The sequence below is a fragment of the Tympanuchus pallidicinctus genome, unplaced genomic scaffold (assembly GCF_026119805.1).
Source record: "Tympanuchus pallidicinctus isolate F22 unplaced genomic scaffold, pur_lepc_1.0 scaffold40, whole genome shotgun sequence".
Lineage (NCBI taxonomy): Eukaryota > Metazoa > Chordata > Aves > Galliformes > Phasianidae > Tympanuchus > Tympanuchus pallidicinctus.
Genome location: NW_026294759.1, coordinates 174,261 through 198,180, shown reverse-complemented (window position 1 = coordinate 198,180; position 23,920 = coordinate 174,261). Strand labels below are relative to the sequence as shown.

At 38.6% G+C, this 23,920-nt stretch overlaps 1 protein-coding gene across 5 annotated transcripts; it reads left to right on the top strand.

Annotated features, from left to right (window-relative positions):
* Positions 1-186: 186 nt before the first annotated feature.
* PARP11 (poly(ADP-ribose) polymerase family member 11) lies at positions 187-17,962 on the top strand. Of its 5 annotated transcripts, XM_052701688.1 has the most exons (10): positions 367-3,172; positions 3,597-3,725; positions 3,817-3,937; positions 4,240-4,315; positions 5,749-5,821; positions 5,902-6,032; positions 10,471-10,622; positions 12,171-12,254; positions 12,920-12,979; positions 13,942-17,962. In XM_052701688.1, exons 1-9 carry the CDS (start codon positions 3,089-3,091, stop codon positions 12,970-12,972), a joined length of 903 nt encoding a protein of 300 aa, XP_052557648.1. In that variant the 5' UTR covers positions 367-3,088; the 3' UTR covers positions 12,973-12,979; positions 13,942-17,962. The 5 variants fall into 5 exon arrangements, 4 of the variants coding, with proteins under 4 accessions (XP_052557646.1, XP_052557645.1, XP_052557648.1 ...); XM_052701685.1 differs by lacking the exon at positions 13,942-17,962 and adding an exon at positions 192-357 and having other exon boundaries at positions 3,082-3,172; positions 12,171-13,935; XR_008210705.1 differs by having other exon boundaries at positions 12,171-12,979.
* Positions 17,963-23,920: the final 5,958 nt, after the last annotated feature.

The following is a 23,920-nucleotide window of genomic DNA, read 5'->3' as shown; positions in this document are numbered from 1 at the left end:
CAAAGCCACAGTTTCACACAGCGTCACTCACTGCCCTGTCTCTTTGTGGCACGATACAAAATCAAACACAACCGCTCCCTTGCCTATTACTTCAATCCCGCTTACTCCGCTAAAAATTTGCATACCAGGCCTCGCCTCTCTGTGACGATCCGATATAGCGTTGCCAGTAACAACTGTTGCCCCTCCCTTTTCTTCTGCCTTCGGTAACGGAAGCGTCTGGAGTGTAAGCAGTGACGTGACCTGCACTGCTACGCTTGGGCTGCTTCCTTCTTCCCCGCCTCCTCCCCCAACACATACACTCCTCCCCACTCTCCGGCCAACATGTGGGGAGCGAGCTCGGGGTGGGCGGCAGATGCGGTGAGTGCGCGCGGGAGGGGGACGTGGGAAATGGCCGCTCCTTTCCATATGTTCCTCACCCGCCTCCTCGCTACGCGCTGCCGTTTCCTGGCCGGCCCTGCCTCACTCCATCATACCCGCCGCAGGCGTGGGGAGCGACAGCGTTGCAACGTCGGGGAAGAGGGGATGGTGGTATAGGCCGCCATCTTCTCCATTTTTCGGGAGAACACGGGAGACAAATGGGGAGATAGTGGTGCCGTGTGTGGGTTAATGCTTTCTCCCTTTCAGTAGTGTCTCTTTGTACTGTAACGGGAGAAATGGTGATAGAGCTCCGGAGGTTATCACGTGGTGTTCCCTGTACTTGTGCTAATGCAGTTCTTCCTCCTCACTTCCACTTCCCAGCCCTGAACTCTTATTTAATTATAAGTCACCCGATCACGTACCATGTTTCCTGAGAGGCCACAGGCCATGGTGCATGTGTTTACATCAGGGCATTAGATAATGTCTGTAGGCAAAGCAGCTTTCAACAATAAAGTACAATCTGCCAAAAGGACACCAATAGAAAGCAGCCCATCTAGATGTGCCATAAAACATGCTTATTCAAGCTTAAAAGAACTAATAGGTAAATTGGGTTAGCAGTAATAATAAAGCCACACTAGTCGTAGCACAGCACACAAGTGAGTTCTCTTTAGAAGGAGAATTTTGTTGTCAAAAGTAGTAGTGTTTCCTTTAGGGTGTTTATGGCATACCTGGGGCCATTTTTAAAGTTGATATTAATGTGAATTGACTTTTGTTAGAAATAGCATTGCTAATAAAATTCTCATTGCTGCATCTTTGATACTTGACATCCTGTCATCCAGAAAATCTGGTGACATATTTCTGCTCACGATGCATGTGTTCATAGCTTTTGGACAAAAAGTTACATGTGCCTTATAAATCGTGTATACATGGTGGTTAAATTCATCGATAAGCTGAGTAATTTTCTTCAAGAATTTTGCATTTATATCTTTTTTGAGAACAGCATTCTGTTGTGTTTATAGATTTGGGTCATTCTTCCTTACTTAGTAAGTATCTGAAATCTACTTGTTTACCCTGAACTTCCTGTCTAAAGGTAGTGCCTATGGTCTGAATTTTTAAAATTGTGGGAGTACTTAGGTCTTTCATCAGTAGTTTATTCTGGAAGCTGTGTTCCTTCCAGATGCATAAAATTGTCTAGGTGAATATATCTTCAGTGTTCGTAACTTTTTTGAAAGCCAGTACTGATTTGAATGATTAAATTCAAGGCCCTGAACTAATGTTGGCATGTAGCTGCGATCTGACAGTTTTGGTAGAAATATGAGGAAACCAAAGTTTACCCAAAAAGTCTAAATTGTGTTCCTCTTAGCTGTAAAAATGTGTGTACACTACAGTACATCAGCCTGTAGAAGAGAACAGGGCCAAATATTCATGTAATCAGAAGAATCAAGTTGAAGGTGGAAGTTGATCATCAAAAGATCTTGGCCAATTGTGCTTTAATACCAAGTGAACGTAGGCTCTATGGCTTTGTATTGTTGTGAAGAATGGAACAGAGCATGGTTTTCTTACGGTTACAAAGTATTTTTGCCACATAGCTGATGTACCTTTAGTATATTTTGCTTAAGCTGTTCATATAGGTAGATTTGCATGCTTCCTTTTGTTCTTAAGTAGATTTGCTCACAAATTCTGCATATTAGAGATGTGAGAAGATCTGTCTCTGATTCCCCTGGTATCTGTTTATGTTTTTATAGTCCTTTGAAGCTTATGACGATGAACAATCATTCCTCATTTGGGATGCAGAGCTGTGTCCATGAGGAGGCTTCTAGGATTGTTTCTGCAACAACCACAGTGAGCAAATAAGGCAGGGTGGTGCTAGCAGTTTTCTGCACTGAACTCCTGCCTCAGCAGAACTGGCCAGTTGGTGCCTACTTGTAGATTCTAGTATGCATTTTTCAGGTTGCTCTGTACCTTTTTCTGGGTTGAAGTGTTCAGGAAAGAACTAAAGCATTCAGGATATTAACTGTACTTTATTTAACTTATTTATACTAGAGTGCATTGTTCTACTTCTTGAAAGAGAAAGTTAAGTTGAGGAAACTGTTGGGAAGAGTGCCAGTCATGGTTAAGCAGTTTGTCCAGATGATTTGCTAGTACTGTCTGGGAGGAGGTCATACTTCTTCCTCTGAAAGTTCCCCCAGTGCTTCATATTTGATGTTTTTGGGGTTCAAGCATGGAGCTGGTATGTTAAGATGTATATGTAATTAAAGTCAAGTACTTTCAGGGTTTTCAGGATTTTATTGTTGAACGAGGAAGGGAACTGACTAGGATTATTCTAAAGGCATACTGGCATAGCTGTTGGTGGGCATGAACTTGCCTAGCTACTTTTTAAACTCACATAAACTTGCAATATCCACAACATGCTGCGGAAAGAAATATCGTAGTTTGCCATCTCTGCTATGAAGAAGTTTCTCTTTAGATTGTTGTGAACTTAACACATGCAAACTTTGATGTATGTTTTTCATGTAGAAAGAAAATGTCATCAGTTATTCTCTACTCAGTTTTGCCATAATTTTATAGACCTGTGTTGTGACTCTTCCCCTGTCCTTTTTTCCCCTCATCCTGAAGAACCCTCACTATGGTGGTAATAGTGTGTGTGAAAGCCTCTGTTTTTTTCCAGTGTGAACCACTGTACCAGAACAGAGTGCCAGGTAATTTTGTTGTATCTTTTTTAAGTTAAGCAATGTTGAGGAGCAGTGCACCATGGACTCTAGTGTCTTATTTTTTTTGTAACATCTCAACAACCGGTATGATCTATTTATGCCTGGTGAGTATCTAGTAGATGTTTTTGTCAAGTTATCATGTAACCCCAACACCTTATTCCTAAGTAGTACCTTTGACCCTGTTGCATTATAAGAATAGCTTGTCATAGGGTTATCAGTATAAAATGTAGTACCTTTCTTTGATATGTTAAAGCATATAGCTCTCTTCTGGCTGGGCATGCTTATGGACATATGAGAAAGAGTTAGCTTTAAAAATGTTTAACTAACATAAGGGATAATACTGAATAAGTAGAAAATAGAGACATTTCCTCTGTAAAAGAGAAAGTACCCAAACCATGTTTTTTTTTTTTATTTAAGAGTTGTAAATTCACTTTTTTATTATTATTCTTTTTTATTCTTTAATGAATTTCTCAAATAATGTACTTTCACAAAGAGTATCATAAAAAACTTTGCGTGTGAATATTTCAGGAAATGTTTCAAAGAACATCTGAAGACCTTTTTCCAAAGATGGAAAGTTCTGTTGAAGAGATGGATACCTCTGATACTCAGTGGGGCTGGTTTTATTTGGCTGAGTGTGGTAAATGGCATATGTTTCAGGTAACTACAAAGTTATATTACTTGTGACTTTTGTATGTCAAACAACTTATTGCTGAAAACATCTAAATGTACTTTTTCGTTTATTTTGAAGACTGATTCAAATAGTCATTGCTCAGTTAGCAGTGAAGATATTGAAAGGAGCTTCAGAACAAACCCATATGGTTCTGTTTCTTTTACTACTGCAAAATTTAACTACACACTAGACTTTTCAGGTATGTATATTCATAGGATTAACTTAAATAACAAAGATGTCAGATATACCACTTCATTTGCTTTGTGTAGTATTTGCAATTTTTGTCAACTCTTATAAATAACACTTAATACTGAGGCCAGTATTTTGAGTTTTTTTTATCTACGATGTTGATTTACTAATTGTTGAAATATGAATTCCTTTCAAGCAGCTTTTGATGTAGTAACGTTGTTTGAAAAAGAAAAAAAAAAAAAGACTCTTAAATGACCATATGCTATAGATGAAGTCCAGAAACATTTATCCTAACTCTTGTTTTATGCTCAGAGATGAAACAAACCAACCTAACTACCCTTAAACAACGTCCAATAAAGCGAGCTCCCTTTTCTATCAGTGCTTTCAGGTAAGGAAATAAAATGAAGCCTCCTGATTTTGATTTTAATCCTGATTTTGATTTTAATTCTGACTTTTCAAAGGAAAATGAAACAAAAATATGTTTTATGTGGACTGTGTATATTTATTTACTTTCTTTGTCAAACAATTTGAAAATGGGAGAAAGCAAGTCAAGTAAAAAAGGAAGAAATTTTAGAGGGAGAATAACAAAAGGTTTCATTTATTTATTTCTTTATTTATTGAGAAAATAAGGATTTTGTAGTGGGAGAGGCAAGACGTACTGAATACTGATATCCTTCTGCAAGCTGCTTAAATTTGTACCTGACTTCACCTGTTGGATTCCCTTGCAGTAACTAACCTGTAAAATCAGAATTGCTGGTTGGAGAATTGGAGGAACAGCAGCAGAAAGAAATGGAGTAGTTTGTTCCAGTGTAACAATGACTTCCTAAATTAGTTAGAAGGAACATTGTGATGATATAATGCTCTTCTGATGTAATCTGATAGTCAATAAAAGCTAGCAAACTCAGTGATAGTGCTACAGATAAAATTGACCACCTCTATTGTGGGTTACTTTTTCTAAATGTTTTTTAAACAAAATCTCAGTTTTTAATTATTATCTGATTGTATTTTTTAAAAGAACTTTGACATTTGTAATAAGAAATGTAGTAGCAATCACTTAACATTGGCATTTAGGATGGGCTGGGATTTTTTTTGCTGTTGTTGTTTATTTGTTTTTTGAAGTGTCAGCTGTTTTTCACTGTGTGTTTCCTGAAGTGTACATGCAGTAATCTTGCAATTCAACTTTTTATGCTTATTGAAGAATTTCCTTTAATACTTCTGATTCATTCAGCATACTCTCTTTTCACATGCTGACACTACACTTTAAGATTGCTACATTTACTGTCTGTTTTCAGGCCTAAAGTTGCTATGTACATGCTTAAAATTCCTTTTTTTCTTTTTCTTTTCTAATCTAATGTAATTTTCTAATATGTATATCTAACACAGTGACTTCAGATTACTGGCCCAGTGAAGGCCCAGTTTTCAGAGTCTTAGAGTAGTTTTAATTCTTGACACATAGAAATGTTCAGGCTATATCTGCACTCATGTTTCTAGATTAGTGTTGCTCTCCTGATGTTGCAGATATCTCTGACTATTCCTTTTAATTTAACTTTGTATCTCTTGTTGGACAGATGATGTAATAACATATTACCACTGTTTGTAATAAACTAAGCCGTAATTTGAACACAAAGAAAGATCTTTACCTTTGACCTTAGCTGCTGACAACAGGCTTTTTCAGTATTAAACACTAAGTAGTTTTGTGTTAAGTGGTTGGGATTTATGAGGAGGGGTGGGGGTGCATACTCTGTTGTTTGGAGAAAGAGTTCATAGGAAAATGCTTTTTGTCCTTGTTGTGATGTGCTCTTACCATTTTTTTATTTGAAGTTTCATCTGTGAAAATGAGTCCATCCCTATGCCTTCACACTGGGAGAACGTAAATCCTGAGGAGCCATATCAGGTAAGAGTCGGTGCAAGTTGAAAAACACATAATGAAATAGTACATCATGTTGTAATTGTGCTAACTTCTTTTTTTTCCAGCTTATTCCTTTGCAAAAGAAAACAAATGAATACAATGAAGTTTCTAATCTCTTTGGAAAAACAATGGATAGCCACCGAATAAAAAGAATAAAGAGAATACAAAATCTAGACTTGTGGGAGTTTTTTTGCAGGTGAGATTATTTTTAAAACCAACAGTTTTAGGATTGTTAACAGAGCAAGGCATTCAGTAAAAAAAATGCTTAATTACTTTTATAGTTTTATAATTAAAATGTGTTACTTTTGTTATTATATAATTAAAATGTGTTAGTTTTATTATTTTTCTTTATTTGCTTATTTATCAATCTCTGACAGTCATGAAAACAACTTTGAAGACTGACTTCTACAAGGGCAGAACTATAATGCAGTTATATAAGTATTACATATATATGTAGCAAAGATGAAAGTGATGCACTGCAATATGTTGAAATTCTGGGGGAACATCTTCAGAGCAGCCCTGTGGAGAAGGACTTGAGGGTCCTGGTGGACAAGAAGCTGGACATGAGCCAGCAGTGTGCGCTTGCAGCCCGGAAGGCCAGCTGTGGTTCTGGGCTGCATGAAAAAAGGGGTGGCCAGCTGAGAGAGGTAGGGATCCTCCCTACTCAGCTCTTGTGAGGCCCCATCTGGAGTACTGTGTCCAGGCCTGGAGCCCCCAGTATAGGAAGTATGTGGAGCTCTTGGAGTGGGTCCAGAGGAGAACCGCTAAGATGATTGGAGGGCTGGAGCACCTCTCCTATGAGTAAAAGGTTGAGGGAACTGGGCTTCCAACTTGTTTAGTTTGGAAAAGAGAAGGCTCTGGGGAGACTTCCAGTACTTGAAGGCCTTGTTCTTGGAGGCCTTCCAATTCTTGAAGGGAGCATATGAGCAGGAGGGAGAACGGCTGTTTCCTCTGTTACGCGCATAGCTGCACAATTGGCAGTTCTTTTTCCTCAGGTGGCTTGGGCATAGTGCTCCAAGTCATTTGAGAAGCTTTTTTCCTTTTTTCTAGAATGTCTTTACTATCACAAGCATGAAGTACACAGTTGTTAACTTCAGGGCTTCTGGGGTGGGACTGAAATTAATCATAACCTTAGCATAGGGAATCAAGCTCTGACTTTCTAGCCCTATTAAAATTAATTATTCCAAGATTCAAAAAAATAATGATGATTGTGCTGCATTTGGTACTGTATTCATTCTCTTTAAGTAACTTTAATTTCTTCGAAAATATTGAGAAAGACATTTCTAGTATTTTTGTAAACAGTTTGATATGATCTTTATTTCATTGTAAAAGGCAAAGGTATTACTATCTATGTAGAAATGTCAGCTTCTCCTAATAATGTGATGCTGAGGTTTTTTAGTTTCATGACTGATTTTAAGGATAGCAAGCATTTAAGCAGTAACTTGTTGGTCAAGTGGTAAAGAATATGAGAGAATAGCAGCAGGTAGACTTTTTAACCTATCAATATAATTTGGCTGGGTTGACAAGGATGGCACTAGTTGTTTGTTTTTTTTTTTTGTAACTCCTCCAAGTCTAAGTTTACTGTATTCAAATGTGATGAGTGTTCAGAATATCCACATGGTAGAGACCCACACTTTCTCATAATAAAGTAAGGAGAAAAAAAGTAAGTTTTTTTTTTTTTTCTTTACTGGCTTTTATGTGTTGAATTTGTAGTGGCCATTAGAATATTTGTGATTTGTCTAATTTCTCAACTTCATGAAACACAGGGCAGAGTTATGTCCAGTTAGCATGAATTCATGTCATTTCTTCAAATTTGTGTTGGCCTGGAAGAACTAGAAGTAGTGAAATTCCCTTTCTACTTCTTTCCTAGTATCAAGATTTAATTATTAAGGCTTATTTGCTTGGCCTTGTGATTTAACAGTCACCTTTCTATAAATAAGTTTCTGTAGATATATTTATACCATTTTAATACGTCAGTTTTTGAGACAAGAAATAGCAAGCAGACTTTAAATGTCGTCTGTGTCTCCAGTGTAGTTGATAGGGGCAGGGATGGGGAGGTGGGGAGAGAACTTGTTTGCTTACATAAGGAACAGATTTAATTTGAAGAACATTTACCAGGCTAATCAATGAGTGAGACAAATTCATGGCTTAAGAACCTGGAAGGTATGGGTGCTATGCTAAGATGTTTTTAAAGTACAAAACTGACAATGAGAATTTGAATTTCATATGTGAGGAGTATTACATTAAGAGTTTTTACACATCAGGTGTGTTGCTATAGAACTATGAATCAAGATACTTTTTAGTACTTTTACCTTTATAAAAGTATATGGAGAAAAATGCATTTTAAAACATTTTTCTTTTATGGCAAAAATACTTAATAAAGCGTAATAAAGGTTGCTAAAATATGTATATGCAATTGAGGTCTAAGTGCCTTTCTTGTCCCTCCATTTGAGAGGTAAAATACAGCTTTTTATACGTTAGTGTTCTGCCATTTGGGCTATATGGGCTTACGCACACTGGTGTGTATTATATTACAAAAAGCGGGCATTACAGCATTTGAAATTCACTAAAAATTCTTCTGGTGTCTCATGAGGGATTGCAAAAATAACAAAGGATTACTCTTGATCTAGCATATGTAGATTTATGCATCTCGGTTTGGAATTGCAGAGGAGCAGAGCAAATAGCAAAGGATGTTCGGTCATGAGATTGTTGCCCTTGTATAGAAACAGCCTGCGTGCTGGCATGTATACAAGCAGCATGTTACTAGGTATTTAATTTTGCTTTAGGTTTCTCCTTTATTGAGTGGACTGGCTGTATGAGAGCCTGCTTGTGTGGTGGATCAGCTTAATTTTGTTTTGCTGGATTAGTTTTTCTCTGCTGGTGAAAAGTGCTAAGAAGATGATTTTTAGAGTGGCTGAACTCTTAGAGATAGAACTGAGTTCTGTTTCAAATCAACAACAACAAAAAAAGGCTGTGGCATTTCTGCACTCTGTAGAACCAGTTTTTCCAGTACCCTCCGGATATTCTACTATGAGAAAGATTTGCTATTTACGTTTGTGTTTTGAAAAAGTGTTTTTTCTTTCACTGATAAGGGCCGTGTTTAAATATGAGCATTGCTTAAATGGTTGTTTGCAATATCATCAGAACATATTTGTCTGTTTTAACAGTTACTGTATTATCAGATTTTAAATTATGAAATCAATTGGTTGGAGATGTGAAGGACTGTTAGAAAATGTTTGTGGACAATCGATTATTCACATTTTTCTTGGAACAAATGCGTTCTATTTAATCAGAAGTTGAAGCTGACTTTTTACTTTGTTAGAAACACCAGCCAGCAGCAGAGGGAGACTGACTGGAAAATATTCAAATATTCATCGATGGTAGCCCTTAGCTCGGAAGTTTTTCTTCACATAGGTGTTTTTCATAAGATAAAAGGAATCTTGACTCCTTCATTTTGTCAGTATGTTTACAGAGTGGAACTTGAGTGACTGGGACCTCTCTGCCTCTGACATAAAATGCCACAAATTAGATAATTTGTGAAAGCTTTTGACTTTATACTGATGTTCTTTGGATTTGGAAAACAGTTCTAAAATAATTTTTAAAAAGTTGTAAAGACACTTTTTAGCTAGTTAATTCATACTAAATAAAAATATGACAGCTTAAAAATAAGACAATTTAAACATATTTTTAAGCAAAGTAGTGCAAGATGTCAATTCCTTTGAAATGTATTTATTAATAAATCATAATTAATTGCAATATAATGCCTTTAATATGGTGGCAAATCTTTACCACCTCTCTCTTTCTCTGGACTTGGTTGATAGGAGATTGATGTATCTAAGCTGTAGGCCCTGAGAATGCCTCCCCAGTTCATATCTGCGCTAAAGTTATAATCAGATTGCTTAGTTTGATAAACCTGCTTTTTTTTTTTTTTTTTTTCCTGCAGCTACACTGTGGTTTTAATGCATAGAAAATTCAGATACATAGACAAGAATGAAGCTATGATACATCTCAGTTTTGTATGTGTTCCATGGCCTTCTGCTCATAAGACTGTAATATAGGCTCATCTGTTGTCTTGTTTTTTTTCCCCCCCCTTCTCTCCAAAATTCTTTAACGGTATAGCATAAGACTTGGCTCTTCTAGAAAGTATGAGAACCACAAATTCAGAAAACCATGGTCATGTTGGTAATTTTGCCTAAACATTTAGATACTTTTATTTTTAATGGTTTTGTTATTTTACTGGGATAATTATAATCCACTAAGATTGTTATCCCTCTAACCATGCAGTTTATGCAGTTGAAGAGAACAAAAACAACACTTTTTTTTTTTCCTGAGTGTATGTGCAGAAAATGTCTGTACTGAGCCTATCACATAAATAGAATTGATAAAAATTTTTTATAGGACCTTTTATCCTAACCTTAGATTACTTCTGAAAATAGCCTACAACATCCAGATATGATTTCTAAACATGTACCTTAAGAATTCTAATCTCTTTTAAAATATGAAATCATATAGACACTTGCAAAGGTGAAATTTATGAAGTTTTAAGTCTGTCACCTCTCTGCAGTATTTTCAGAGTAGGAACTTAATTGTTTTTGTACAAATGTTTATAATGTTGCATTGCATGTTCTCTGCAGGAAGAAAGCCCAACTGAAGAAGAAGAGAGGTGTGACAACTATTAATGAGCAGATGTTATTTCATGGCACCAGTAATGAATTTGTAGAAGCAATATGTATTCATAACTTTGACTGGAGAATAAATGGAATGCATGCTGCTGTATATGGAAAAGGTAAATATTTTTTCACATATTGCAGTTTGGCAGTCTGAACTGTTCAACATTAAGTGTTCCTTATAGGATGTTCTTTGTGGTGTACTCCTGTGTTTTTACAGAGACATTTAATATCGCTCTGCTTTTACATCAAGTAAAAGATGTAAATTAAGATGGAGATAAATGAAGAAAGTAAGAATACAGTGAATAATGTAATCAGTGTAACTGTCAGGTAGGACTTGGGAGTGGGGTGGATGAAGGGTGAACTGCAAAGCAGTGTAGTTCACAAGGAAAGTCTCCCTGCTAAAATGTTCACGCAAAATACTTGCTCATGTTCTGTAGGTTGCTCTGAAAGTAATGCTTCCTATTTATTTCCATAGAAACTACAACGGATCCAAAGAGCACAATAACACAGTTTGATAGAGCACATTCTTCACTACAAAGCACTATTTTTCAACATTAGTCACCAGCCATGAACAAGAGCCTCCATACTGCACTCATAAAAATTGACACCAGTAGAGGTGACCTACTATTTCACAGTTGCTGTGATAATGTTGTTGATAGGAAAAATGCTGCCCATGCAATCCATCTTTCATTGGCCTGAACAGATGGAAGTAGGAAGGTGCCAAATCTGGACTATATGATGAGTATGGTAGGACAGTCCAGCCAAGACTGGCAATTTGCAGCAAGGTCTTCAAACTAGTACAGGGCCTGGTGTTACCGTGTTGCAAGAGAAAGTTTGTCCTCTTCTCTGGCCTGACTCTGGGAGTTTGAGTCTTCAACTTAGCATCGCGATGTAACGGTCAGAGTTGATGGTTTGTCTGGTTTCTAGGAAATTCAGAAGGATCCCCCCTTCCCTATTCCAAACGACAGTCCGTATCACTTTACCTACTGAGGGCAGTTTCTTGAACTTTTTCTTCAATGGGGAATTCACGTGTCATCACTCCATGTATGCTGTTTTGACTCCAGTGCACATTGGTGACACCATGTCTCATGACACCAATAATGATGTGATCCAGGAAACTGTCACCTTCAGCCTCATTCCATAGGTCCTGACAAACTTGCACATGTTGTCCAGGGCCATTTGCAACTTGGCCTGTCTTAAACTTTGCTGCCACCACTGCTGGAATGCACCACTCACTGCTTCGCTTTGCTAACATCCACTGTTTGGTCTCCATAAATATTCAGTAAGATGCAAACAATGTCAGTGGGTGCAAGGTTTTTTTCTACATGGAGGAATTCAATGACACACCTTTGCTTCATAACACACTTCCTTGTCAGTCACCATTTTGTCAGACTGCGCTCTGCATCCATTTGTCACGTGACAGTAGAATTTAACAGAATATTGGTGAGAATTTTCAACTTCTAATGTCATACCATCAGCATAGATTCATACCTCTGACATTGTTAGCCAACATAGGATTGGATTATCATGATGTCAGAAAAAGTCATTGGATTGCTAACAAATAGGAAAGAACAGACTTTTTCATCATCCTGGTACCTACTTGTTCGTTAGAAGTTAACCTACCATGATAAGAATATAATAAGAATTTGCTTTTTATTTGAAAGGGACCTACTTTGCAAGAGATGCATCATATTCCAGTCGTTTCTGCAAAGAGGATATGAAGCATGGAGATACTTTCCAAATTCATGGTGTGAATCTGCAGCCTCATCTGCACAAACCAGATAAAGTCATGTTTCTTGCTCGTGTATTAACTGGCGACTATATCAATGGTGATTCGAAATACATGAGGCCTCCTTCAAGAGATGGAAGTTTTGTGAACTTGTATGACAGCTGTGTGGATAATACTTGGAATCCAAAGATATTTGTTATCTTTGACGCCAACCAAATCTATCCTGAGTACTTAATAGAATTCTGTTAAGTTTAATGAAGCTGAACTGAATATTTGTGTCTTTTTGGTACTTTTTTTCCTTTCACGAAAACAACAGCATGAAAGCCCAAACTGTGAAAGGACAGAGGTGAAAGAAAAGCTAGTATACGTTTATGAAGCTGTTAAACATTTAAGAGAGATTGTCCATCTACTTTTAAAAATTTGTAAACAAACTTCACTAATGCCTTTTTACAATGTAAGGGAGTATTACGAGTCTGAAATTGCTTAGTGAATGCATTAGTAAGTTTTTGTTCAAAGACGAGACTTATGTTCTGAGTTCTTGAAAATATGTTGCAAGTAGTTATGTGTGTGATAATAATATGCTTGTAATACTGTAGCTCTGTGATTAAACAAACCTTTTATAAAGATTGTTTGTAGGACTTAAATCCAAACCTTCTCCTATATGTATGTATGTGTGTTTTGTAGTGCACATTTCAAGATGTACAGGACCTAATGATCAACAAAGCTGCTACATTTAGCTTGAAGGTAAGCTTCAGTTATATCCTTGCTTGGTTACAAAACTCTTTCACTACAATTTCGAGTTTGCTTTTGACAAAAATGATGCCCTAGGGCTCATGTGGTTTGTAGCTGTTCAGTGCTGGGATGTCATCACAGCCATATACCTTTCTGAGTTCTTGCTCTGCATTTTTGCCATGTCATTGTAGTATGTATGTGCATGCACGTATTTGCATGCAGATTACATAATCTTGTCTGATCACTGTTTAAGAAGCACTCAGTGCTGATTTACTTGCTGTTACCAAAGATGGCATAGGTTAACTTCACTGCGAATAACACAAAGTTAAACCAACAACAAAACTTTTCAAAAGATGTCATTCTTTCATTTTTTAACACCTCAATAAAAAAAGGTTTTAATAACATATGTTTAGATAGGTTTTCCTAATTTGTGTAGTTGTAAAATTAAGGAGTGTTTTTGACAAAAAGGACAGAAGAAACTATAAGCAGCATATGTAAGTATCCAAACACATGAATAAGAGTTCGAAGAAGGGAGCTGTAACTATGATATGTACTGAAATCTTAGCTGATTTGCCATAAAATTGTATTCCTAGTGATTTTATTTGCTAAGAGACATAATGAGGAACACTATGAACATAATGAAACATAAAAACGGATTCATTAAGCCTTCCATGCTTCTTCAAGCTTACCTTTGGCTATGTAACAAATCCTTACAGACAGCATTAAGGCAGGTAGGGACTAATCTTCATTGGTTTATCATGGAATCGTTAACAGACTTATTGGAACAATGGTTGTATTTAAAATTCACTACGTATCTGGCTTCCTAACTGTCTCTGATGTCTCATCCTTTTCCCTTCTGTTGTTATCTTTAGCTGTCAACGGAACTTGTGCAAATTGGATGCCTGTTTAAATTTATAACTTTATAGAAGGTTTTCCGTTTGAGATAAAGATGCATATTTTTTTCTTTATCTTAGATGAATATTTGATCTCTGATTCCAGCTGAGAACTGCAGGTCCTACAGTTGAAGCATGGTTCATGTTTGATTCATAAATATGCTAGCTGTGCACACTGTTTCCCACGCTGTGTAAAATAGCACATCATATAGAGAGTTTTTAGTTACATTCGTTACATTGAATTTTATTCTTAACCAGTAGTCTACGGCATACGTCCTTCATGAAACTAGCAGAAACTCATGCTGTTGTCACTTTGATTTGTTCTTTTATTTCTTCTGAAGTTTGTACTGATCTTTAACTAGGAAGCAAAGCTTTATTTTTTTTTATTTTTTTCTTTTTTTAAGGGTCTCATAGTCACAAAATATCAGCTGATCAACTGAAGTATCTTTTCCAATAGTTCGTATTCTGTTCTCTTTTTTACTACTTAATTAAATCAAATGGCAGAATCTTTATCTTACCAAATCACTGCACAATTGTAGTTTCAGCTCTTATTGAATGTGCTTTCTGATTACCAGTGATTATCTTTGTGCTGATGAATGTTGATACTTAAACTATGTCTTCCTCTTGCTGGTAAGGGGAGAGAGATTTATAAGTGCAAGTAAAATCCAGAAAGGTAATGGTAACCAGTACAAGAAATAGTTGGGCTTAATAAAAGGAACATTGAAAGAGGAAGAAATTTTTTTTTTTTTTTGGACTAAGGAGTGTTAAAAAAATGAAAAGAGATTTGGTGTGATTATGGGAAACAGAAGTTGCTATTGTCAATTACTGTTACATGTTGTCAAATTTTTCTTCCATTTTCTTTTAACACCTTTGTAAAAGAGCATGCTCTTCTCTCATGTGTCATACTTGAGGTAAAATTTTCTTACTCAGTTAGTTTTATTGCAGAATGTTTTCACATAGGCTTAATATTTTTTAAGATGATCTCATCTCTGTATCATATCAAATTTCATCTTTCGGCTTTGCTTTTTAGAAAACTTGTGTGTCCAGTTATGCTGAAATATTTCATTTCATTCAAAGTATTTTGGTGTCAGTATTCATTCTAGTTCATTTATAGTGACAGTTTTTACAAACTTTTGTATTCAAGTGAAAATTTGCAAAACCAAAAGATTTTAGCTTTATTTTTGTATAGAAACTGTCCTCATACCCAGTGCCTCGCTATGCACTGACTTCAAAGCTATAGTTGAGATACATAATTTACTAGCTAGAATTAGTAACTTAAATTCCAGATTATGCTAAGTGCCACAGCTGGTGGTTTGAAGACAGTACTGATCCTTGTTAAAACATATCAGCAAATGAGACCCTAACAGGAAAGCTAGAGGGAATTTATGCAATCTGCATAGTTGGCAATTATTTTCAGGAAGGAGACTTATCAGTTACTGATGTGCTTTGAATTGGCTACCTATGCCTAATGAGCATGTGTCAGACTTAAAATTCCTTTTCTCAGTATGTGCACCATTGCTGTAATTGTGATTACTATTATGTACTGTACAAAATAGTGTACTCCCTCAAATTAGGTCTAATCTATTATGCTTTACTGCTAAAAGAGAGGAAAAAAATGTGGGGACTGAGATAGAATATTCTGTAACAGACTTGTATTTCTCCCATACTTTTCTTGCTTCTCTCAAGTGACACAATTTTGGTTTAGTGTGGCAATTCAGAGGCTTGATCTTTGAGCAGCCAAAATAAGATTTTTTTTTTTTTTTTTTGCATGATTGCATTTCTTTTGCCGTTGTTTAACAAAGACAGAATCTGCTTACATTGCTCAAAAATTCAGTTACATAATTTCTGTCATTTATGCAGTAGAAAAACTTATGTCATCAAGGTACGCTAGACATCAAATTTTTTTTTGCAAAAAAAACGAAAGCCATATTTCATTGCAAATAGTGTGGTCACAGCGGTGGTATTCTTGTGAGTTTTCAGAGCAAGTTTTCCTTTTTCCAGGCTTAGTTCTTGAGAATGTTACTCAAACCCTTCCTCATTCCTTTAACTGATGTCAATGTACCCAGTCACAGCAGTAGCTGGCACCACAGGCTACGAATGCCTACACTCCCAGTCTGACTCAAGTAGCTAACACTCAGTCCACTCATATGGACCCCAGTAGCTGACACTCTGGTTTTGTTGATCTCTTTCACATCCACAACTTATGGCTCCTCCAGCTACTAATTCTAGGACCCTTGCTCAGTCCAGTAGTTGTCACCAGAGGCCAGACTACTCCCCTAGTCTGATACCTATACCTGAAGTCACTTGCGCACATACAGGTCTTACTGGTACCTGGCACATAGTCCTTGTGGCACACACACACACAGCATAGAAGGTGAGATTATGCAGGAAAGATTTCAGGAAATCAAGGAAAGATTTAATAAGAAGATATGATGATATGTGATGATGAGTCACAGGTCTGACTAGAATACTGATCAGCTCTGTTTCATACATTGTCAGCCCCTTTTATCCTCTCTTTTTTTAAATTGCCTTTATTCTTTCAACTTACCAGTGGAAAATGCAGATCTTCCTTTAAGTGGTGCTTGTAGTTTCTAGATAGCCCATCAGTTTGCATGATTAACAAGTTTTTTTTTTCTTGTCATTGTCTCCACATTTGCTTTGCTAGGTCTGTATCTCTGTATACTTTGTTTCTGGTTTCCCCATTTTTCCTTTAGTTTCCTAACTGACAGGATCAGATAACCTTACTGGAACAAACATTCTAACACTTGTACATGCCCTTGTCCATAATACTGATAAAGTTTGTTCTCATCACTGCTTCCCTTACCATGTCAGCCAGGATGGTATTCCTGTATGTTCTTGTTTGCTTGTGGCTTCTTCTCTACCGTATTACCTTACACCCTTTTGTACTGGAAAAGCTCCTTGACCAGATATGCTTAAAGGCATGGGCACTCTGCTTCTACATGCCCTTACAGATAATTGTGCTACATAATTTCTTAGTTGGAGAGGTCAGATTTTGTTATTATGGTAAGAAGGCACACAGTAAGTATATTTTCACCCAGTTTTCATCCTGATTCCTGAACAAGAGACAGCTAAGATGAACACAAAGATAGATAGCTTGCAATTTCTTTTGAAAGAATATTTTAGTTTTATAGAGCCTGCTTGGATGTATGGAAATAGGATACTATTTTGTGTGTGGTGGAATAAACAAGAAAGAATATGCACCACAATGAAGAGAGAGTGTACATTGGGAAAAGGATTATCTGATGCAGTATTCAAAGAAAATAAACTTAGCTTATTCAGACTTTCATCAGTTCCATGGAATGAGTTTCTCTTCCTTGTTTGCTTTGAGTTGTTATGCGTTCGACATTGTGCCATGTTAAGGACAGTAAACCAGTTTGCAGATGTGTTATGAAGCTATGTTTGTTTGGTTTTTGGTTTTTTTTTTTTTCCTTTAAGAATAATCAAACACCAGAACATGTTGTTTGGAGATGTTATGTAGAATTTTCTTGGAAATTTTAAAAATCCAATTGAACAAGGCCCTAAACAACCTGCTGTGTCCAACCTTGCTTTGAACAATAGGTTGTAACAGATGACAGATTTGTCTCAAGATTAAAGCTAATTTTTAAATAATTTGACATATGTATTTAATGCAGTATTCCACAATCATATTTATACTAGTGCAGGTCCTGTTAGCATGATGTCAAACATAGATTTCCTTTACTTTGGCAAGTAAGATTTTGAGAGCAGGTCAAACTGGAAGACCTCCAGTTTCTTGGATGTCAATATGCTTTTATAGCAAATTTATAGATTTCTTGCACTGTGTTTATGACTCCGGCCGGTTTCAGTGACTTTTCTACTGATCTCTCGGCATAAAAAAAGGAAAATGCTGAAATAATTTTGAATGTTAATGAGTTCGCTCAGGTGGTACAATTTCATAGCTCATTAAAAGCATCAGCATAGAAATCACAAATAGACCTGTTGCCATCAGCCTAAATGTAGAAGAAATCTACCCTTTCCTTCCCAGCAGTATGATGGCTCTCTTGACTGAAGTAAATACCCATCACCACAAATAAACTGTGAAGTACAGCTTGTTTTATTTCAATGATGGACTTTCTGTATTGCACTTGACATTTCCTGGCTTAGAGCTGCAAGTGGTCTTCTGCTTAGCACCTGCTGCTCTTTGTATTTCTAGCATTTGCATACCTCAGTGATAGAGACTGTCATCTGGTTTATAATTTAGGCTTCAGGGGGAGCAGATTCTGGGCTGCTTAATACTACACACGGACTCTGTGGCAGTGAAGCAGGAGTCCTAAGTAGAGGACTATGTCACCAGCTGACGTAGACATATGCAAGTTCATGGCCCACATGGGATGCAGGTGAGGCTGCTGAAGGAGCAGGCTGCTCACAGTCAACTCCAGAAGGATCAGGGCGATTGGGTGAAATTCCTGATATATAGACTCCTTGCCATTGAGACTATTCTAAGAATTTAGGAGGGTTTGGGAGCAAAACTCTGAAGAAGACATTTTAAATGCAGGACAAGAAGGTGGATGGAAGAAGCCAATATGAAATTTAAAGGCAAATCATGCCTGAATGTCTTCCATAATGATTGGTTCCTTTCTCATAACTGGAAACATGGGAGGTGAGAGCATGTGTTATTACATAATGAGTTATTAAATTGGAGAGATATGGGTTTTAAGAGTGGACTGTTTGGTCAATAAGGATTTGGCTGTTTGGAGAGTCAATGGCTCTACGTCCAGCTTGAGCCTGGTGATGAGTGCTTTACCCCAGTGGTCTTTCTTGGGACTGGTGTTCTTCATCATTTTTATTGGTATAAAGCAAACAAAAGCTATGACAGAGCCTTTATTTGAGATACAGGCACTGTAGGACAAAATGTCAAAGAATGAGGAATTAACTCACCCCTCTCAGCAACAGTTTGGAAAAAAAGGTGAGCTGAAGAATGCAGTTTTCTTCACTTTGATCTCTGACACATGAGGCAGCAGGAGGAGGGAAAGGGGATTGGGGGGAAACCTGCACAGACTCAGACTACACAAGCGCTCCTGGAATCACTGCTGGGGCAGTGGAAAAGAGGAAGGGTGGATCTAGGCTCCCCCTGCTGCAGACACTCACATGCTCACATATTGGTTCAGGCTGTGACTCAGGAATTCCGCTGCAATCAGTGACTGGATAGTTGGGATTGAGTGCACCCTCAGCATGTTTGTGGATGGCACTAAGCTGAGTGGTGCAGTTGATACAACAGCAGGAAGGGATGTTATCCAAAAGGATCTGGAAAAGCTTGAAAAGTTTTCCCATGTGAAACAAATGAGTTTCAACAATGTCAAGAGGAAGGTGCTACAGGACAATGCCAGATATTTGTACATGCTGGGAAAAGAACTCACTGAGAGCAGCCATGTGGAGAAGGACCAGGGGGTTCTGGTGGATAAAATGATTGACATGAACCAGCAGTGTGCACCTGCAGCCCAGGTAGCCAATGGTTTCCTGAACAGCATCAGGAGGGGGTGGCCAGCAGATGAGGGAGGCCTCTGTCCTTCTGAGGCACTACCTGGAGTACTGCTTCCATGTCTCAGGGTTTCCAGCACAGGAAAGACGTGGAGCTGTCAAAGCATGCCCAGAGGAGGATCACAAAGATGATCAAAGGACTGCAGCATTTCTTCTCCAAAGAAAAGTTGAAGAAGCTTGGCTTGTTAATCCTGGAGAAGGCTCCAAGGGAGCCTCATTTTGGCCTTTTAGTACTTAAGGAAGCTTATAAAAAAGACGATCAACTTTTCACATGGTCTTTTTGCATGGTCTGATAGGACAAGGGGGAATGTTTTTAAACTAAAAGAAGGTTATTTTAGTTAGATGTGAGGCAGAAATTCTTTACTCATAGTGTGGTTAGGCATAGGAATAGGTTGCCCAGAGAAGCTGTGGATGCCCCATCTCCGGAGGTGTTCATTGACAGGTTGGATGGAATCCTGGACAACCTGATTTAAGGGGGTAGCAACCTTACCCACAGCAGAGGGTTTGGAATTTCCAAACCAAGAAATTCTATTATTCTATATTGTGAAGAATAAACAATTCCTGGTTTGACCTCTAAGTGCTTCTTGGTGAAGCTGAGTTATTTCTTTACAAGTACAAGTAATCCTAATATACTAATTTCAGTCATAGCAAATGGTTTCAGTCCCCTTAGTCTTCCTGGGTAACTGGGGATGTCCCAGTGGACTGGAGACTGGCAAATGTGAAACCCATCTTCAAAAAGGGCTGTAAAGATGATCCTGGAAGCTACAAACCCATCAGTCTCACCTTGGTGCCTGAGAAGGTAATGGAATGAATAATCTCAGGAGCCATCATGGGCCAATTAAAGGTCAACCAGGGGATCAGACCCAGTCAGCATGAGTTTACAAACCATAGAGCCTGTTTGACAAACCTGATTTCATTCTATGACAAGGTGACCCGCTTAGTGGATGACGGGAAAGCTGTTGATGTGGTCTACCTGGACTTCAGTAAGGCCTTTGACACTGTCCTCCACAACATTCTCATGGAGAAGCTGGCTGCCCACGGTTTAGATGGGTGTATGCTCCGTTGGGTGAAATGCTGGATGGCACAGACCAAAGAGTTGTGATCAATGGAGTTAAATCCTTTTGGCTGCCGGTCATGAATGCTGTCCCCCAGGGCTCAGTACTGAGGTAGCTTTTATTTAACATCCTTATTAATGATCTTGATGAGGGGATTGAGTGCACCCTCAGTAAGTTTGCAAAGGACACCAATTTGGGAGGGAATGTTGATCTGCCTGAGGGGAAGAGGGAACTGCAGAGAAGCCTGGATAGACTGGATTGATAGGCCAAGGCCAACTGCATGAGTTTCAATAGGGCCAAGTGTTGGGTCCTGCATTTTGGTCACAACAATCCCAGGCAACCCTACAGGCTTGGGGAGGAGTGGCTGGATAGCTGCCTGTTAGAAAGGGATCTTGGTGTACTGATGGACAGACAGCTGAATATGAGCCAGCAGTGTGCCCACGTGGCTAAGAAGGCCAATGGCATCCTGGCTTATATCAGGAATGGAGTGGTGAGCAGGACTAGGGAAGTAATCCTGCCCCCGTACTCGGCATTGGTGAGGCCTCACCTCCAGTACTGCATTCAGTTTTGGGCACCTCAGTACAGGAAGGACATGGAGATGCTGGAGCAGGTCCAAAGAAGAGCAAGAAGGCTTGTGAAGGGCTTGAAGAATATGCCCTATGAGAGACTGGAGGCACTGGGGATGTTCAGTCTGGGGAAAAGGAGACTGAGGGGAGACATTATTGCTCTCTTCCAACATCGGAAAGGTGCTTACAGCATGACCGGGTTTGATTTCTTCTCACTGGTGACAGGTGACAGGATGAGGGGAAATGGCTTCAAGTTGAGCCAGGGTTAAGTTGAGGATATTAGGAAACACTTCTTTCCAGAAAGAGTTGTTAAGCACTAGAATAGGTTCCCCAGGGAGGTGGTTGTGTCACCATCCCTGGACATGTTTAAAATCCATTTGGATGTGGTGCTCAGGGACATGATTTAGTGGAGGGTTGTTAGAGTAGTATGGTTAGGTCATGGTTGGACTCGATGATCTTCAAGGTCTTTTCCAACCCGAGTTATTCTATGATTCCATGATTTTATTCTATGATGCTTTAGTGTGCGCTTTCCAGTTCTTCCATACCTTTGAGATTGTGATATCTATATCATTACTTATTTAGGTAAATAAGTACTACTTAATAGATAATTTTGGGAGAGTGATGCTTTGGAAGCAGGCTGCCTTTAAATAGCTGCTTTTTGTTTGTTTGTTTTTGTTTCTATTTCAGCTATCCTTTTGAATTATTTTCTAATTATTTCTCACCTCATGAAGTTATCCATTTTGAGGTCAAACACAACTAGATGAATTGCATCACTTTGCTTTAGCATGTATACTGAATTAGAATACATTATGAGTGCTATGCATGAAGAGCTCTTCTGCAGTTAAGATATCCTTCAGGGATATGAACAAAGTTAAGTTTCTTTTGGGGAGTGGGAGGAGGAATGAGGGACAGGGGAGGTGGAGCAGTACAGAACCTGCTCCCTAAATATAGAGATTTGCACACTGTAGCATTATATATTATATAGCAGTGGACAGGGGTGGCTGCACAATCTTGCTGTTGGAACTTAACTGCTTGTCACTAAGTTATGTCATCCGTGCCTGCACAGAGATTTGAAAGTTGTTTCAATGTTTCTGTGCTCTTACTTTCACTGTATGATGTGTGCATGGGACTGCATAGGTAAGGGACTTGTGTCTTGGCATGTGTGCTTGCAGCAATTTGCAGGAGGTGAGGTAAGGGGGAACCTGTTATAGGCTTAAAGTATCAGAAGTGAAGAGCCAGATCATTCCCCCAACAATGTAGCTGGTGAAAATGCATCAACAACTGCTTCACCCCTCCCTGAAGAGCACAGATGTCTCAACAGTGCCCTGCTCTTCCACAGTGCACTGTCCGTTGAAATCTTTACTTCCCATGACAGGCTGTTTGCAAGAGACCACTGCTTCTGTAGACTTGGCAATACGGTCAGAGACTGGCATGTTCAGGGCTGCCCACAAGTGAAGGCTGCCATTAGTGCATTTCCTGTTCCTGAGTGCCGGTCCATGTTTCTGATTTTTCTTGGAGTAGGGACCTGCATGCTATGTTGGCAGCAGCTCTTGCAATATGTAGGGTAGTGTCTGCTGAGAGAAAGTTTGAAAATCTCTCATGAGAGAAGCATCCTAGTCTGTTCGCCTGGTAGGTGGTAGTTCTGCTTATGACAGTGAAACTGAGGTGGCACAGGACCATTTCTGGATATGCTATATTTTGTACATTGCACTCCCAGCCCATGCCAGACTCTTTTGTTAATCTTCAACATGATCTCACATGGGAAGGCATCAGTATTAGAACCACGGGCATGCTGCTCTGCCTTTGCAGTATATGCTGGTGTGAATGTGAGCAAACTGTTTAAGCCCATTTTGCCTTGATTTCCATCTGTGTGTAATGTGGGTACTTTAGCAACATTGGATGAGAAACTTGCATTTGGAATGACAACTTCATGTGTTCACGTGTCAGATGTCCAGTGAAGTCCCCCATGACTGGAAAAAGGGAAATATTACTCCCATTTTTAACAAAGGGAGAAAGGAAAACCCAGAGAAATACAGGCCAGTGAGCCTCACCTCTGTGCCTGGGAAGATCATGGAGCAGATCATCCTAGAAGCTATGATAAGGCAGAGATGAGATAAAGAGGTGATTCGAGACAGCCAGCATGGCTTCACTAGAGGCAGAGTGTTCCTGACCAATCTAGTGGCCTGCTATGAGTGTTGGCTTCAGTGGTTAGGGGGAAGGGCAACGGATGTCATCTACCTGGACTTCTGCAAGGCCTTTGACATGGTCCCTCACCACATCCTTCTCTCTAAATTGGAGAGGTGTGGATTTGAAGGATGGATTGAGAAACACGCTCAAGATAAAAAATTTCTAATCAGGCAGATCTCTGTGAAGAGCAATTTATTCATTACTGCAATAATGGGCGCACACCCCCTACTGACAAAGGAGAAATTGCGCAACTAGTCAGTGAAATTCATTCCGTTATATATCCTGGGTCCAATGGAGGTAAAGCTTCTCCTGGCACTCAATCAGCTTCTCAGGCTCACAATCTTCCAATGCCGTTGCAATGTTACACTTCCATAGCTATGTTACACTTCCATAGATACGTTATACTTCCATACAATGTCTGTTACAACCCACTGTTCTGTATGTTCTGTACCTTTTACGGTGATAGGAGAACAATATTTTCAACAATCTGCACACTAATTCTGTCCTGTACCAGACTCTCCCCTACCCAATATAATTACCTTACCTAGAGCCTGTGTCAATTTTACCTAGATGGAAACGCCAGTCTCAACTTTAGTCTGTTCAGCAACTTTCTTTGTGAAAGGCAACTTATCCTATGCTACATACAGAAATACTGGAAATTTCCACTGCAAATACACAATCTACCTCTCACAATTGGGAATTGGTTGGCTGGATGCAGCCAAAAGATTGTGATTA

Excerpts from the sequence above, each read along its gene's own strand:
- PARP11 (XM_052701685.1), top strand. The coding sequence starts at position 3,089 with ATGTTGAGGAGCAGTGCACCATGGACTCTAGTGTCTTATTTTTTTTGT. Across the intron at positions 5,822-5,901 it reads ATCCTGAGGAGCCATATCAG|CTTATTCCTTTGCAAAAGAA; the intron begins GTAAGAGTCGGT and ends TTTTTTTTCCAG. Across the intron at positions 6,033-10,470 it reads TTGTGGGAGTTTTTTTGCAG|GAAGAAAGCCCAACTGAAGA; the intron begins GTGAGATTATTT and ends TGTTCTCTGCAG.